At 47.2% G+C, this 16,312-nt stretch overlaps 1 protein-coding gene across 1 annotated transcript in view; it reads right to left on the bottom strand.

Moving 5' to 3' along the window:
- Window positions 1-4,125: 4,125 nt before the first annotated feature.
- The window catches only part of TRIM71 (tripartite motif containing 71), a 67,205-nt gene continuing 55,018 nt past the window's right edge, over window positions 4,126-16,312 (bottom strand). Inside the window, exons 3-4 of the mRNA XM_045863762.2 lie at window positions 9,377-9,511; window positions 4,126-6,154 (exon numbers count right to left, since the gene is read on the bottom strand). Coding sequence (XP_045719718.1) covers window positions 4,703-6,154; window positions 9,377-9,511 — 1,587 coding nt within the window. The 3' untranslated portion in view covers window positions 4,126-4,702. The remainder of the gene's footprint in view (window positions 6,155-9,376; window positions 9,512-16,312) is intronic.

Here is a 16,312-nt window from a genome sequence, read left to right as displayed (position 1 = left end):
TACCTTTGGTAGAAAAAATATTAAACACAAAACAAAAGAGCACCGCACCTGACCAGTCCCTGCTCAGTGAGGCAGCGCTTGTCGCAATGTCATGGTGACTAACGTCCTGCTGGGTCCAGAAAAGGTACGATTACAATCATGAAGTCTAAAGGATTCTTATTCCCTTCAAATACTTGATGTTTCCAACAACTAGACCCTTAGAATTGCTCCTAAAAGGGTAGATTTGCAGACATTCAAAATATAAAATATTTTTCTCTTGAAGAGAAAAAGAGACCTAAAGGTCTTTATTTGCAGGTTAAGTCCTCAAATAGGTCAGATGAACCAGTAGTTTCATTAATACTGAACAACAAGGTAATGGTGTGCGTAATTCCTAGTTGCGGGGGTGGGGTGGGGGGCAGATTGGTTAAGTAATACTTGGGATTTAGGACGACATTTGCCTGAGTACAGGAATATTTGGTTTCAAAGTCAATCAAATGTTTCCCCTGGGAGAAGTCAGTTCTGGATTTATAAAAACATTTTCTTCTAGAGCTAGCTTCCCACTCCCACCCACTCCCCTGTGGATTAACACTATGCTTTTCAGAGACCCATGAGATGCTAACATGAGGTAGATGACTTTCGCCAAAAGTGAGGTAGAAACTGAACGACAGCAAACGGTGTGGTGTGGAACTGCTGTGCGTGCGTGTCCTGAGCCCCTGGCCCGCAGGAAGCCAGAGTGAGCGAGAGCCCCAGGAGGGCCTGGCTCTAGGATATCGTCACACGCGAGCAATTTAAGAGTTTGACTTTTATACAGCCCCAGACTGTTGGAAAACCAGTGAGTGATGTTTTGAATAAACACCCTACATGCTTTTTTGGCACCACTGGATTTTTGTTTTTAAACAGAAGAACAAGCCTATAACTTTGGCGTATCTCTATCTACCAGAACACAGCAATTGTAGAATCTTCCAAAGAGGATGACAACACATATATAAACAGTATTCTGCTGCTTCAAGCCTAAAAAGACTTCCCTCCTCAAATTATTAAGCTTTGGCTTAACCAGAATAAAACAGACTGAGCCAATCTCAAACCATTCTCTTATAGCTCCATCACAAAGGGCCTGACATCTGGCAACTCTTTTGGCCCAACACACAATTTAGATTCTGTGTATGGTACCCCCTGTAGGTGTTTCCCCAAATAAGTTAGACTTAAAAGGGCATCCATCCATCAAAGATTAGTACACTTGGGTCCTGCCCGGGCCACTGGGCTCCAGCCAACTCATGTGCCACCTACCAGCCACCGTAGAGCAGAGGTTTCTGAGACAGCACTGCTTCTTGGGACCAAATTTACAGAGAAATGATTTTTTCTTTTTTAAAGATTAACACTTTGGAAATGTTAACTTTGTCAACCAAAAGTGGTTTGTATCTGCGGGTTATTTAGATCTCCTTTAGCCATCTCAATACCCAAACTTACATATCCAAATCCAACTGGCATCTCCAAACACAAACTGACCTTCTACCCCGCGCCACCCTGCCACCTGACCAGATTGGACACACGTGGGGATTACTGTCTGAATACCACATTTACTTAACAGAAACAATTTATACTCTTCCCTCGCAGTACCCACAGCCTTATCTTCTCACGGTGTTCAAGACTCTCCTCGTCCACCCAATTCTTACCTACCCTAGCATCACCTAACAGGCAGGAGATACCCGGTTAAAAACCCCAATTTTTTACAGCCTCACTCACACCGGAGTTCCAAATGTTGGCTTTCCTCCTCTTTCTTTGATTTGGAGCCTTCCACATCGTATAATAAACACACTCCAAAGTGCTTCGCACCAATCCCTGTGGGTCAGGAGTCAATCATGGGCAGCCACAGATGGCCAGTGTTTTAAAAACAAAAGCTTCCCAAGTGTGACCATGTTTCTCAAATGGCAGTGGTGCACAGTTTTGGGTGCAGCAAGGTGGGGAAATGTACCACCACAGAGGGCAGAGAGGCCGCATCACGCACCTACATGCTCATTTCAGGGGAGGACCTACTAGCTTTGAGCCTGCAAACTGGTCAGTCTATTAATTAAGACCTGATCATTTCAGTCAAGTGTGGAAACCCTGGCCTAACAACCAAATCCACAGAGAAATGCTAACTACACAGTTGTACGTTACTGCTATCACCCAACAAAATCTCTCACTCAGGTCCCACAATTCCCCCACATACAGGGACATTGGGAAGGACGGATCAGCGTGAAGACGGGAGAATCAAAGGTAGTGACTACCTGAAGTAACTCATCCCAGGTTTCTGAGAACACTTCTAAGAATTTTCAAGATCCATTTCTTCAATAAAATTTTGTAAGCATTTAAAACCAGTTGTCTTTGGTGTTTAAAGGGTGGTTCGTTGGGTGGCTGGGGTGGGGGTTGGGGGGTGAGGAGGGGAGGAAGACCAGCACCAAGTTATTTCCAAAATAAAAAACAATAAAAATGTTTAATTACACAAACTCTTTACCAAAGAACTTAGAACCTAGGGGCAAATAAAAGGCAACCGAACAGGAACTGGGGAAGGAGTCAAGATTGCTTCAATAAAAGAAAACCCGGTTTTACAAAACAAGATTTCCTGACGCCTCCTTGCCCTGAAACACAGCAGCTGGGAGGCAGTCGTCTGGTGCGACTTTCCAATTTTTGGATCCTTTACTGCATGCGTTTCTCCTTTATGAAGTGAGTTTTTTCCCATTTTGGTCATTCAGAAACCCTAGAACTAAAGCAATGGGGAGGACACAGGGTACCTTGAAGTGGTAAATGTCCGAAAGAGCTGGACGAGAAAACCAATTTGACCGACTTGCTACACCAGCCCCATCAATTCCTTTTCTTTTGGGATGACAAAAACAAATGGCTCCATGTGTCACTTCATTTGGTTCATTTAAAACTACATCTCCACTGCAAGGGGAGTTTCTCTGAAATGCAGGAACAGAAACGGACGTTAGTCCTTCTATTTGAACAAGAGGTTTCCCTGGAAGCAAGCCCCTGCCGTCTGAGAACACCTTGGGCTCCTGAGGTGTGCTACTCTGGAATGTGGTTCTTCCTCAGTATTTGGAGAATGCAGGGACCCATACAGGTTCTCACAAGCAGGATATTAGCTATGCCTACTTTCCACGTGAAAGACAGATAATGTCCAGAAGCACAAGGCTCTGTACCCAAGTCCAGCTTACTACAAACCAACCCTGCAAAGTGACGGATGCCATCCCACAGTTCTGCAGCGGGAGCCTGGCTAAATTTTCATTCTTTGGTACCGAGACAGAGGTGTAACAAAAAATATTACAGCCTACATTTTGGGTTGGGGCAATTTGGTTTACAAATCTTTTACATTCAAAGGCCTTTGGGGAGAAAATTCATGTTAACCATGAGGTCCTACGGCACGGCTCGGGAGCAGACCACTCCGTATAAGTGACCCGAGCAGAGGGTGTAGGGATGGGTTGTTCCTATTCATTTGACTGTCAAACATTCTATTTCCCTGAACTTCCAAAGCAGGTAAAAATTGTGCTTTTAAAGGAAAAGTTCAGAAAGAGAAACACCTAGCATTATTAACAGAACAACATTCAAGCAGAGGTCGGGGACTGACCTCTGCCCTCCCGCAGAGTTTGGGGTAGCCTGTTGCTTTCTTATGCTCTCTATGGACCACCTCAGCACACGCCCGCCGGCCCACACTCAAGTCCACAGGCCAGGCAGGTCTGACACCCTCTTTCTGAGAATGAGGCTAATTTTCTTCTTCCTTCCACTGAACTTTATAACCAATAACAAACTAAAAATACTTAACTTTTGAGAATACTTTTAATTGAAAATCCTAAGCTACATCTATTTTTTAGAAACCAAAGTGTGAGAAGGAAAGTTTCTTTGGGTGGTGGTGTATGATCTTCAGCTTTACTATTCTGGTATAAGATGGCTCAGACACTCAGACAGACACACACACACACACACACCATCCCTTAAAAGAAGCAAAGATTACATACCCTAAAACATGAATAGAATAGTCTGCTTTTCTTGGCTAGCAAGCCACAGCCACATCCATATCTTCTAAGAATAAGAAAAGATGCTGAACAGGATGATACACACTGAGGTATAAAAGGAGAACACAGAAAAGTTCTCTGTTGCAGCATTTAAAAAAAAAAAAAAAAAAAAAAAAAGATTTCCTAAAAAGATCAAGATCACAACACAATCTAATCCCATAAACACAGTATTCTCCAGAACACAAATACTCTATAATTCAGCATTTTAAATCTTATTTTTCCACATTTTATAGTTTTTTTTTTTTTTACTTAGTAGTTCTTTCATGTTTCCTTGGCTCAATCTACAGAATACACCCCACCACCCATCCAGTCCCCACCCCCCCCAGCCACAGAGACGCCAGGCTTGTGCATATCACGCCCCACAAAGGGTCAGAGAGGAACGTGAACTCCACTGAGTGAGGGTGGGGAGGTGGGCAGAGGGCCTGCTGGAGAAGGAAATGTAAAGATTTATGAGGTAGATAGAAATTATCACGTCACAGGCTCAATCCCTGCAGAAAAGATAAGTACATTCATCTGTAAAAAAATAAAGATGAGGTAGGACTTAAGCAATGTTGTACTTTTCTTGTTCTCTTAAACAAAAGAAAAAAAGAAATTTCCCTGAGACTGTTTCTTCTTTGAAATTCAAAAGGAGAGAGAGAGAGAGAGAGACGCACGCGGAAGCCTAGAGAACGTGATTAGAAGATGAGGATCCGATTGTTGCCAAAGTCCACCACCACGATCATCCCATCGGGGGTGACAGCGATGCCAGAGGGGCGGTCCATTTGCCCAAAGCCACTGCCTTGGGCGCCAAACTTGCACAGGAAGCTGCCGTTGGACTCGAACATCTGCACCCGGTGGTTCCTGGAATCGGCCACAATGATGCGCCCCTCCTGGTCCACGGCCACACCCTGTGGGCGCAGGAACTGCCCGTTGCCAGTGCCCTCGGAGCCCAGGAAGCGCGCAGACTGGCAGTCGGGGTGGATGACCAGGAGCCGATGGTTGTTGAAGTCGGTGACCACCAAGTGGCCCTCGTGGTTGAAGGCCACGCCCCGGGGGGAGTCAAAGTGCTTCCAGAGAGCCCCCTCGAAGCCGTACTTATTAAGGAAGATGCCATCGGGACCGAATAGCTGGATCCGGTGGTTGCGGGTGTCAGAGACCAGGATCTTGCCCTCAGAGTTCACCGCCACGTCCCAAGGGTAGTTGAACTGCCCGTTTTTGGTTCCCTTCTCGCCAAACTTGAGCAGGAACTGGCCCTCGAACGTGAAGACCTGGATGCGATGATTGTCCTTGTCGGCCACCACGATCCTGCGGGAGGCGTCGCAGGCCACACCAGCTGGCCGGTCAAACTGTCCGGGTCGGGAGCCCAGGGTGCCGAATTTGTGGTGGAAGGCGCCACATGGTTTGAACACCTGGATGCGGTTGTTGCTGCGGTCGGCCACGACGATGTAGCCCTCCTTGTCCACACTCACGCCCCAGGGGCGGCAGAGCTTGCCATCGCTATCGCCCTCACTGCCGAAGCTCAGGCCCGGGAGCCCGATGCCCACGTAGCTGCGGCCCGACTTGACCACCACCTTGAAGGGGCTGTTCTCGATGTGCTGGTTACACATGGTGACAGACACCAGGTGCTCACCCTCCAGCTGAGGCCGATAGCTCACCACGTAAGTCCCATTCTGCTGGTCGCTCACCTCGGCACCAAATAGGTTGCCATCGGGGCCCAGGACCACAGCTGACATCAGGTCGCCCCCTGAGAGGCGAGGCTCCCCATCATGGTCGTAGCCAATAACGGTGAAGGAGGCCACCTTACCCTGGAGGGCCCTCTTGAGGCCATCGCCCGTGGCCTTGGTGAGCGGCGCAAAGGCCCCGCTGCTGACGAAGCCAAAGGACTTGATGGCGAGGTACAGGGCCTGGTCGGGTGGTGTGAACATGACGCGGTCGTCTTCCTGGGGCTGCAGGAAGCTGCGCACGGTCTTCAGCTCCTGCACCTGGGCCAGCATGCGGTCCCGGGCCAGCAGGACATCCAGGGCCCGGCCCTCCTCCAGGACCTGCTGGACGGCACTGATGGTGCTCTCGAGCTTGTTGAGGCTCTGCCGCAGCTTCTCCACCTGCAGGTACAGGGACTTGGCTTTCACCTGGCGGATCTTCTCTACCTGGAAAGGTGAGAGCAGGGAGAGAGGACAGAGGCTTTGAAGCAAGCAAAAAAAACCAAACAAAAAACCAACATACCACCCGACACGGATCACACGGATCATGAGGGCAGACCCACCCCGAGGAGCTGAGGGAGAGCCCACAGAAACCACTGGTCCGTGCTCTTCAAAAGCGGCAAAGATCCAAGGACAAAGGGAGGCTGAGGAACTGTGCCAATTACGAGAGATGACTGCGAACAGGACGACGACTTGCAGCGCAGGCTCCTGCTGCTATGAAAGCCAAGTGCTGGTGCACACTGACCAGGGCCCGAGGGAGTAGGCACCAGCACACTATCAGGACTGCACTTCCTGCTTCTGAGTAACTGATGATGGACGAGACTGCCCTCGCTCGGAGGAAATAAACAGAGAAGCGTTCGGGGGAAGAGGCATCCTGTCTCCAACACGCCAATCACATACAGAGTAGGGTGAAAATGGGGCAAAATGTAAATAATCAGTAAATCTGGGTGAAGGATAGAGGGAGTTCTTTTATTATTCCCGTCACTTAGAAATAAAATATAAAAGCTAAGCACAGCCATGTAACAAATGTTTACTGAGCACCTGCTTTGTGCCAGGCACTGGAGGTGTGTAATGACAGGTCGAGAACGTGGCCCTCACCAGCAGGACTTCCCAGGGGACTAGAGCACAAGGCCGGTCTTACACTCCCAAAGGGCTGAATTTTCAGCATAGCTATAGAGCCTGCAATCTCATCAGTGATTTCTCCTCCACTCTACCATCCCTGCCTTGCCCCACTCTCCACTCCCGAGAGAGAAAGGGGGCGGGGGGGGGGGGGGGGGAGGAAGACAGACTGTGTGTGGAGAGAGTGAAGGGATTTGTTGAGAACCTAATTCAAGATTACAACCTGTACCCCCCTGGCCTGCCACACATCCCATAGTCCTCTTCGTGGTTTTCTGTCTTCACAGGGAGCCTGAAAGGCCACACATACCCCAAATTTGGAGAAAGTGAGTCCTTGGAAACCACTGGCCTCTAGTATTTCCAGAGGAGCCCTCTCAATCTAAATTGTTGTAATATAGAAACCTGAATTCTGACCTGCTAAAATAATTCTGCCTCTGAGGTTCTGAAACCCATGATTTGGGAATGTGGGATTGTCTGTGACCAATGAAACAGAGCCACTTATCCATTCTTGTGCATTAAATCAGTAAAAGACCTCCAATTAGAAGTGATTTCCCTATGAAGGGAATAAATGAGTCACCTGGCTGATTCGTGCCATCATGTAGAGAGAACCAGGACCCCTGAGGGCTCTACTAATCAGAACGCTAGAAAGTGTATTTCAGAATACGGCTCCACTATTGGGGAGGCCTGGATGTCAGTCAGGTTTTCCCTCGGGAAGGGGGGCGATGATGTGATTTTTGACCCATTCATGCTTTTCCATCTGTCCACTCTGGAAGCAAGACACATATGTGTAGAGAGGCCCACGTGGGGACAGATCAAAGAGAAGCTTTGTCCTTTGGTTTTTGCATTGGGCCAAACCTCTGGGCTTTGGTCTGGATTCCTCAACTAGGTGGTTGCAGCTAATCCCACGAGCTCACCAAGTCCACTGGAAATCTGTAAGCCACAAGCATGAAGAAGTGCATCTAGATACCCAAAACTGGGTCACCCGGCACTCAAATATCTTCAGTAATGGGGAGTGCAAGAAAAAAGATGTGTAACAAGGACGTGGCAGGGCAGAAACTGGCAGGAAAGCTTTGCTGGGAGGGGCAGAAAAGTCAGTAATTAGTAAAAGAGAGTGGGACTCCCACAGGATTTAGGGTGAGGTACCATAATAAAAAGTAAAGACAAATGGGACTGAGGTGTGTCCAGAATGAGCATGCATATTCTGGAGGTTATCTGAGAACAAGTTTTTAGAAATGTAGAAACAAAGTATATTACACAGAGAGACTGACTCTTCTTCCAAATTTGCTTCTCCAAGACTAAAAACTTGCTTCCCATGCCCCCTGAAAGAGAACTTCCTTTAGGGACAGGACAGGAGTTGGCCTCACAGGAGGGAGGGTACCTAAGGTGAGATCTGCAGAAACTCCTTTGCACAAAGGCCTTTTCATCAGCAAATCCAGAAGAGCAAGTTTGTGGCAGAGTTCACCAGGGAGCTCACCAGGGAGCTCTCAGGTTGCATGAAGCGGGCCCCTTTCAGTTATAATTAACATTCGTGGGTGGCATGAGCCTGGCAGACCACGGGGGCATGTGAGTGTCTGGAAACCATGTCAGGCCCACAAAGGTGCCTGCATAAAATACATGCTGAATTAAATCTTAAAGAATTTTTCTAGCCAAGGATCGTTCTCTTCTCGTCAAAAGGTAACCGAGCCATATTCCTTGAGAGGTCAGCAAAGGCAGAAAGCAGTTAGTTATGTGCTAACTAAATGGAAAATGCAAAGCAAAACCCAACACAGCCTTCCAGAACATTTTAGGGCATAGTAATTGGTGAGGATCACGTTCAGAAATGGAGACCCCATCTCTACCTTCGCATAGTTTAGATGATTAAAACGAGCATGCACACACCTAAGTGCACCCTTTTTAATGAGCTATGTGTATGGTCTTATTCACGCATTAAGAGAATGTCATCTTGGAGCTGAACTGACTTGAGGTACTGGCCCATTCACAGGCATATTCTCCCCTCTTCCTGGGGCAGGGGGTAAGGGCCAGAGTAGAAAATGTTGAGATGAGGACTTGGGTGAGGAAAGTCATCTTTCCAGCTGATTTGTCTAAACAGCACACCAGCCTGCTAGCACTCTTTCCTGCTGCAACAGAAGAAAGGGCATTCGGTCGCTGACCTCCCTAGTGGTTTTCCACAAGGGGGCAGGAAGTGCAACCAGGCAGGACACCAAAAAATAAGGATACTTCCCAGCAGCCTGCTTTTCATAACAGTCTCGACTGCGCCCCCTTCTGTCTCCCTGAGTGTGCACAACATAAAACGTGAGGCTCCTTCCAGTCCTGGGTACCTGACTCCTCCCGAGGAGGCTTCTTGTGGCTTTAGTGCTCAGATGACACACACAATGGTACAAGGAGCCTTGCATCTTTCTGCCAACATACTTCATGGAAAACCTCCCAAGTGTTCTCCACTCCGAGCTGGGATCTGGGATCTGACCTGAGAATCCTCGTGGTTTTGCTGCAGTTCACTGGAAAACTGCTGGCCAGCCAAGGAGGCCCGGGGTGGGGGTGGGCAGCACTCCTTACCTTCCACAGCAGCTCGCACTCCCGCTCTTCCAGGGCCTTCTTGTGCCTTGCCGTCACGGCTTTGACCTCCGACTGTACCACCTTTGCCTTCATCTCTACCTGCTCTGCCACAGTCTGGGCCTGCTCGATGCTCAGCTGGAAAAGCAAGAGCAGGCTCATGGCGTTAGAAGGACCTCCACTCCTCAAGCGAAAACATTTAAGTCTGCTTGTCGCAAAGCCGAAGAGCTACCACCCTGGGCCCCCGAGACCACTTGATCCACTTCCCTGGAAAGAAAGCAGGCACGCAAGGGGAGCACGGCACCTGTCTGACACGTAGCCGAAGGGGCCGTGGCAAGTGCTGGGCTCCTTCCTATGGGAAACGGCACCTACATGGTGCTCAGCACTCTTAAGAGCTATTCCGACACAGTGAAACCAGTGTAGTTTGGTCCAAGCCGAAAAGTGGGAACGAGGACCGGACCAGCACACGAACCAGCTCCCACAGACTTTCTGGCCTTCCTGGCCACGTGGGAAAACCCGGCAGGCTGGCACAGTGCTCAGGTCAAGGTGCACCATCGCTGCAGGCCAGCAGGTAGCCATCATATCATGTTCCTGTCACGTCGTCAGCAGCACAGCTCATTCCAACCCCAAGGGACACTGGGGATACTGTCTGATCTGCCACAGAAACCACGCACACCGTGCCCTGTGGTCAGTCTGCTTGCCAGACCATCCCTGCACCACCACACACCCCACTCTGTACGACCAGCCCTTGGTAAACCAGCCAGTTTAATCAGACGTATTATTGTTCATAAAAAATTAATCAAGACAGAAGGCCCAGTGTTTTCATCAATATTACATGATGTGTCTTGAAAAGCCACAAGGATTTCTTTGAGATACTGAGGTATTAAATCAGGGATTCCAAACTGCTGATGATGCAACAGGTCTAAGGGTGTTATTATGTCCCACATCAAGAGGGGCCTAGAGAAGCGCGCAGGGTTTGGATCCTGGTTTGGGCTCAGGAATCGCTCACGGGTGACCAACCATGAGTGTGCCCTGGACCAAGGGTTTCCAGCATGTGCAGCACATCTACAGCTGAGGCCATCTTGGGAAAAGCAGGCTGGACAGTCATCCTAGGAGTCGGGTAACCCAGCTTCAAACCCTAGCTCCACGTCCTAATATATGCAAGGCCCCAGACAAGTGCCTGGCCTTCCACAACCTCGGCCAATAGGAGGAAAAGACAAGGTAATACATGGAAGGAGCTCAGCACAGCAGCTCATAGAGTAAAACATCAACAGTGCTCAGCTGAGAAACACTTGCAGTAAGACCACAGGCATCCTTTCCCTTCATCCCACCTAGCTCCTGTCATGCAGGTACGGTTATGTACCAAGGCCTACGCATGCTTCCTGACCCATTTTGCTTTTTAAATTGTGGTTAAGAGGGCCTGGGTGGCTCAGCTGGTTAAGCGACTGCCTTCGGCTCAGGTCATGATCCCAGGGTCCTGGGATCGAGTCCCACATCGGGCTCCTGGCTCAGCAGGAAGCCTGCTTCTCCCTCTCCCTGCTCTCGCTGTCTCTGTCTCTGTCAAATAAATAAATAAATAAAATCTTAAAAAAAAAAAAATTGTGGTTAAAATAGGTAGAACTTAAAGTGTACCATTACTGACATTTAGCACATTCCATATTGTCTAACCATCACAACCACCTAGCTGCGAACACTTCCATCGTCGAAAGGAAGCTTCCATACCCATTAGGCAGTTTTTCTCCATCTCCCCTCCCACTCCCCCATGGCAACCATAATCTGCTTAGTCTCTACACTGCTGTCTATTCTGGATAGTTCACAGAAATGGAATCAAACAGTACATGAGCAGCCTTATTTGTACGAGTATGCTTTCATTCAACAGTTGTGACTCATTTTGTCACTTACAACTGGGGACCCCCCCTTAATCCTCTCAGTCTACAAGACACGCCAATGGCATGAAAGTCACACACACATTGCAGCTGCCCCCAAACCACCCATGGCTGCCGTGGCTAACTGCTCGTGGCATTCTCTGCCCCAATCCCTGTGAGGCCTGAAGATCAAAGGTGGCACTTCGGCTGATCGAGAATGCTCATGAACTATCCATGGCCTGGAATGCCTTCTCTTCCAAATTCACCCTAAATTTCAAAAACCCAGCTCAGATGCCACCATCTTCCTGAAACTGGCAGTGAAGGACACCTTCCCATAATGTTTCTGTTCCACCTTTACTACCCTGTCCCAAGTGTCATTACATAGCACACTATGTGGGGGTTAGGTACATAGTCCATGATACTTCGCCACTGGGTTGTAGCAGGAACAATCTCTATATAATTTACACTTGCTAACGTCTACGGCCATAGCCATCCATATACATCAAAGCAGTAGGTAACTATATTGGGTTAAATATTGTCTCCCCCACATTCAGGCTGATTAGTTAAGAGGAGGTCATACTGGACTAGAGTAGAGTCCTAAATCCAGTGACTGAAAATCACTTAAGGCCATGTGAAAACAGGCATGCAGAAAGAAGACCCACATGAAGGCAGAAGCAGAAATTAGGAGTGATGTAGGTGTAACAAGCCGAGGAAAACCAAGGATTACTGGCAACTACCAGAAGCTTGGAAAAAGAAGGGCAAGATTCTTCCCTACAGCCTTCAGAGAGCACAGCCCGGCTGACACCTTTATTTTGGGCTTCCAGCCCCCAGAACTATGTGAGAATAAATTCCTATTATTTAAGTCACCAGTTTATAGTAATTTGTTATAGCAGCCCTAGGAAAGAGTAGCCAACAAATTGAAGTAGATGGAACTATCCAAATTACCAAAAGATAAAAAAAATTAGACTGACCCATCAGTAAATGCATATAAGCAGGTCTCATGATGGACTTGGCAGATTCCAAACGTCTCAGGTGGTCGAGGTTGATTTAGAAGCTGGGAAATCTCGCTAGATATTTATTTATTTATTTTTTGAAATATAGTGTTGTTGTTTTTTTTTTTTTAATTTTTATTTATTTATTTGACAGAGAGAGACACAGTGAGAGAGGGAACACAAGCAGGGGGAGTGGGAGAGGGAGAAGCAGGCTCCCCGCAGAGCAGGGAGCCCGATGCGGGGCTGGATCCCAGGACCCTGGGATCATGACCTGAGCCGAAGGCAGTCGCTCAACGGACTGAGCCAACCAGGCGCCCTCTCGCTAGATATTTAAAGAGATAATTGAACGTAGAAAATGGGGTTGAACAGTTAGTGGAGAACTGCCAGGGCAAAGGGCACACAGAGGATGACAGACAGACCGTGCCTGCAGTCGGCAGCGACCACCCTTGGGCCAGGAGAACAAAAAGAGGAGAGTAGGGGGTTACAGGTAGGGACCAGGGGTGTGCCCAGCTCATTTTGGAAGCGGCCGAAGCTGGGAACTGGAGCTAACCCTCTGCTGCTGGGTGACAAACTGCTGCTGCTGAGAACAGGAAGTCAAACGGAAGAAGGAAGTCCCCTTTCCCAACGTCCGGATTTGTGGTTGGAAGTGCTGCGACCCAGCACCACACGGCAAGCGTGTGAAAGGGTTGGTCACGATGGAGAGAACTTAGTAACCCACACATCCCGTCTTCAGATATGTCGGCATTAATGAGCACCAGCGGGTATCCGAGTCAATACGCGACCGAGGCAACCCAGCCTTTGTCCATTTATTTCTTAGCTTCCTCAATGGAAAGCAGAGGTGGCAAAATGCTTTCTATTTATACCAATGCCATATTACTTACCCAACTGATTCTCCATAAAAAACAGAAGAAATGGAAGTAACAGGCCTACATTCCTACAGGGCAAGAACTGGCAGGAGAGCGCAGTGACCACCCCCACCCCCTCTGTGTAGCAAGTGGGTTTACATAGCGAATGTCTGTCTACTCACCTCCCCCGCTACTGTCTCCTAGCAGGCCTGCTCCCTCGATCTTTCCTGCCAGGTCTCTAGCAGGCCCTTAGGCCTGGAATTCCTGTTCTAGGACAAGAACTGTTTCTTCCATTTTTCAATCAGGTAGAAAGGGTACAAAGCCCTTACTGTAATTTGAGGGATCCCCAAGTGTGCACGGATAGGATCATTCCTAGGGTTGAGAGTCATAAAGCCTTGTGTGTAGAGACAAAAAATAGAGCTTTCTTTTCCGAATCATACACAGTCCCGTGAAGCACTGCATTCCAAGATGTGCAGACCAGGACCTGCTAAACTAGTTCCCATTATCTAAACAGGGCATTTGCAGGTGGGGTGGGGAAACGACAGTAGGTAAAAGGGCTGAATAAATTTCAAAAACAGAAACATTCAATTTGCAGTAAGGACGGATAATAAAAAATTACCCAATAAGCATGCGGCTTGAGGGGAAAAAAGTTATCTTTTAGATGTTAACAGATCCAATCAAACATCTGAAAACTGAGGGTCTCAATCTGGGCAGGCCAATCAGTGCAGGGGAGGTGGAGGCCACCTGGGTTTCATAGGAAAGAGCACAGAAAGAGATTAATGATGTCTGCTAGGGGAAACTGGGGCGGCCAGATGACTGCTACTGAAAGTGTTCTGATGGGGTGCCTAGGTGGTTCAGTCAGTTAAGCTTCTGACTTCAGCTCAGGGTCCTGGATGGAGCCCTGCACCCAGCAAACCACTCAGCGTGAAGTCTGCTGTCCCTCTCCCTCTGCTGCTCCCCCGCTTGTGTGCATGTGTGCGCATACTCTCTCTCTCTCTCTCTCTCTCGTCAAATGAATTGAAAAAAAAAAAGAAATCTTAAAAAAAAGGAAAAGAGGGCACCTGGGTGGCTCAGTTGGTTAAGCAACTGCCTTCGGCTCAGGGTCATGATCCCGGAGTCCCGGGATCGAGTCCCACATCGGGCTCCCGGCTCAGCAGGGAGTCTGCTTCTCCCTCTGACCCTCTCCTCTCTCATGCTGTTTCTCTGTCTCTCTCTCTCTTTCTCTCAAATAAATAAATAAATAAAATCTTTAAAAAAAAAAAAAAAAAAAAAAAGGAAAAGAAAAGAAAAGTGTCCTGACAGGCAGAAGATGACAGAATGCAAATGTCACCCATAAACTCACAGACCACAAAACCTGATATGGGAACTACTGTAGTTCACTCTAAAGTGTAATTTTATCACATTTAATACCTTTGAAACTATGATTCATCTTAAAACTGTCAATGGGCTTTTTCCTTTCTTAGGTGTATATAAAATAAATGTGCATATTACAGTCAATGGGGTCTTAAGGGTGACTGAAATAATCAAGGCTCTCTTTACACAGAGAGCAACTATATTCTTGATCTTGATTATGGGTATCTCCCCCAACCCAGGGGATCAGGGCACCTTATGAAAAGCTCTAATTACGCAAGTGGCCAAAAGTTATACTTCCAGGAAGACTGGTCACCCTTAAAACACTGATGAGGTACACTACAAACATCTCTCAGGCTTCCTTTGTTGTCAGTAACTCTAGACCCTCATTATGGTAAATTCTTTTTACAGGACTAAATAGAATTAATTGGGAGAATTTACTTCGGGGTGTTTTCTCTAGAACTAAGACTCTCAAGCTAAATATAGGCAAGTAGTCTCTCAGAGTTATAACTTAGAAACTGTGGTTCACAGTCAACTGTACATCTGACACTTGTAATTTAATAATGGGTAAATGTCCCTGGTTGAAGAAAGGGAATGGAGCTCCTAGTTTTTTCTAAACAAAAGCTGGTAAAAGGAAATGAAAACACACAAGTCCCAAGTTGTAGAGTTCAGATATATTGTAAAAGGTCACTGATACTCATTAAAGGTGGTATAAAGTTGGTAAGAACTTAAATCTGCCTGCAGATTTGGTGTGGCTAGTGGCCTTTACTTTTGGGACATTTCATGCATATTCATTTGGTCCAGAGGACGCTTCACTACCATCCAGGCATGGTGCCCAAGGAGGAATGAAGGACGCCAAGCCAATCAAGGGCCCTACCCTGAAATTTTACAAATGGAGGTTCCAACCTCTCCCTCCACCCCAAAAGGGAAGAGGAGAGGAGAAAGGAAACTCATTCTTTCCCTGAAGATGGCTTGCTGGAACAGTGCAAGATTGAAGAGATGCCCATGCATGCCAACCATGTTCAACAGCAAGAATGAGGTCACCATGGAGAGAGGCAGAGCTAAGTGACAGAGTGCTGGCATCAAGGTCTGAGTCCCTGGACACCTGAAGCCTGATCCATATTTTCTCCTACCCAGTCACCTGAGACTATTCATCTCCTTTCATTCAACTGCAACCAAGGATCCTAATTAAGACGGCATGGGAAAAATAATAATTAGGTCATGATGTATTAAAATTCTTGAACCATTTTTCATCACATTTGTTTATATTGTTTGCAAATGCATGAGAAGGGAGGGTACGCGGGGGCACAGCTGCCTCCCAAATGAGAGGTGACCATCAGTTTTGGGTTCAAACTGCAATTCCTCTACTCATTGTTAGTGTGACTTCTGGAGGGTTACTTAATCTCTTTCAAGCAAAGTTTTCTCTCTGCAAAATGGAAAAAATGACACCCAACCTCAGGCATTATTTACACAAAGTGCCGGTTTTGGTGCCCTTGGTAAACAGGGACCACTAATTCTTACTGACAAAAACAGAAGGCCTATGGTTAATGAGATCTGGGATCTTGGGCACAACAACTAAATTTTGTTCTTCCATTTCCATATTTGTAACAGTAATTTGTAATTTAAAAAACAAAAAACAACGTTTTCTTGATCTACTTTCTGGGCTAGTTTATATAAATTTATATAAAATAGTAGGCATTCTCAGCATTCCTTGTGGTCAACTTTCCATCATGGCAAGGAGTTCCTGCAGGTTACATGGTCTATTAAAGGGATCGAACAAAAACAGAATAGGGAACCAAAGTAGTCCAGAAAGTCTAGATGAACTTACATTTTAATTTACAAAATTTTAAATTTTGCTTAGTCATCAAGCTCAGTCCTCCTAATTTT

This window comes from Mirounga angustirostris, unplaced genomic scaffold, assembly GCF_029215605.1.
Source record: "Mirounga angustirostris isolate CCGP_5_RB_7025 unplaced genomic scaffold, mMirAng1.0.hap1 SCAF_1, whole genome shotgun sequence".
In the NCBI taxonomy this organism is placed as follows: domain Eukaryota; kingdom Metazoa; phylum Chordata; class Mammalia; order Carnivora; family Phocidae; genus Mirounga; species Mirounga angustirostris.
Note: the sequence above shows the minus strand (reverse complement) of the source record. Positions and strands in the feature narration are given on the sequence as shown.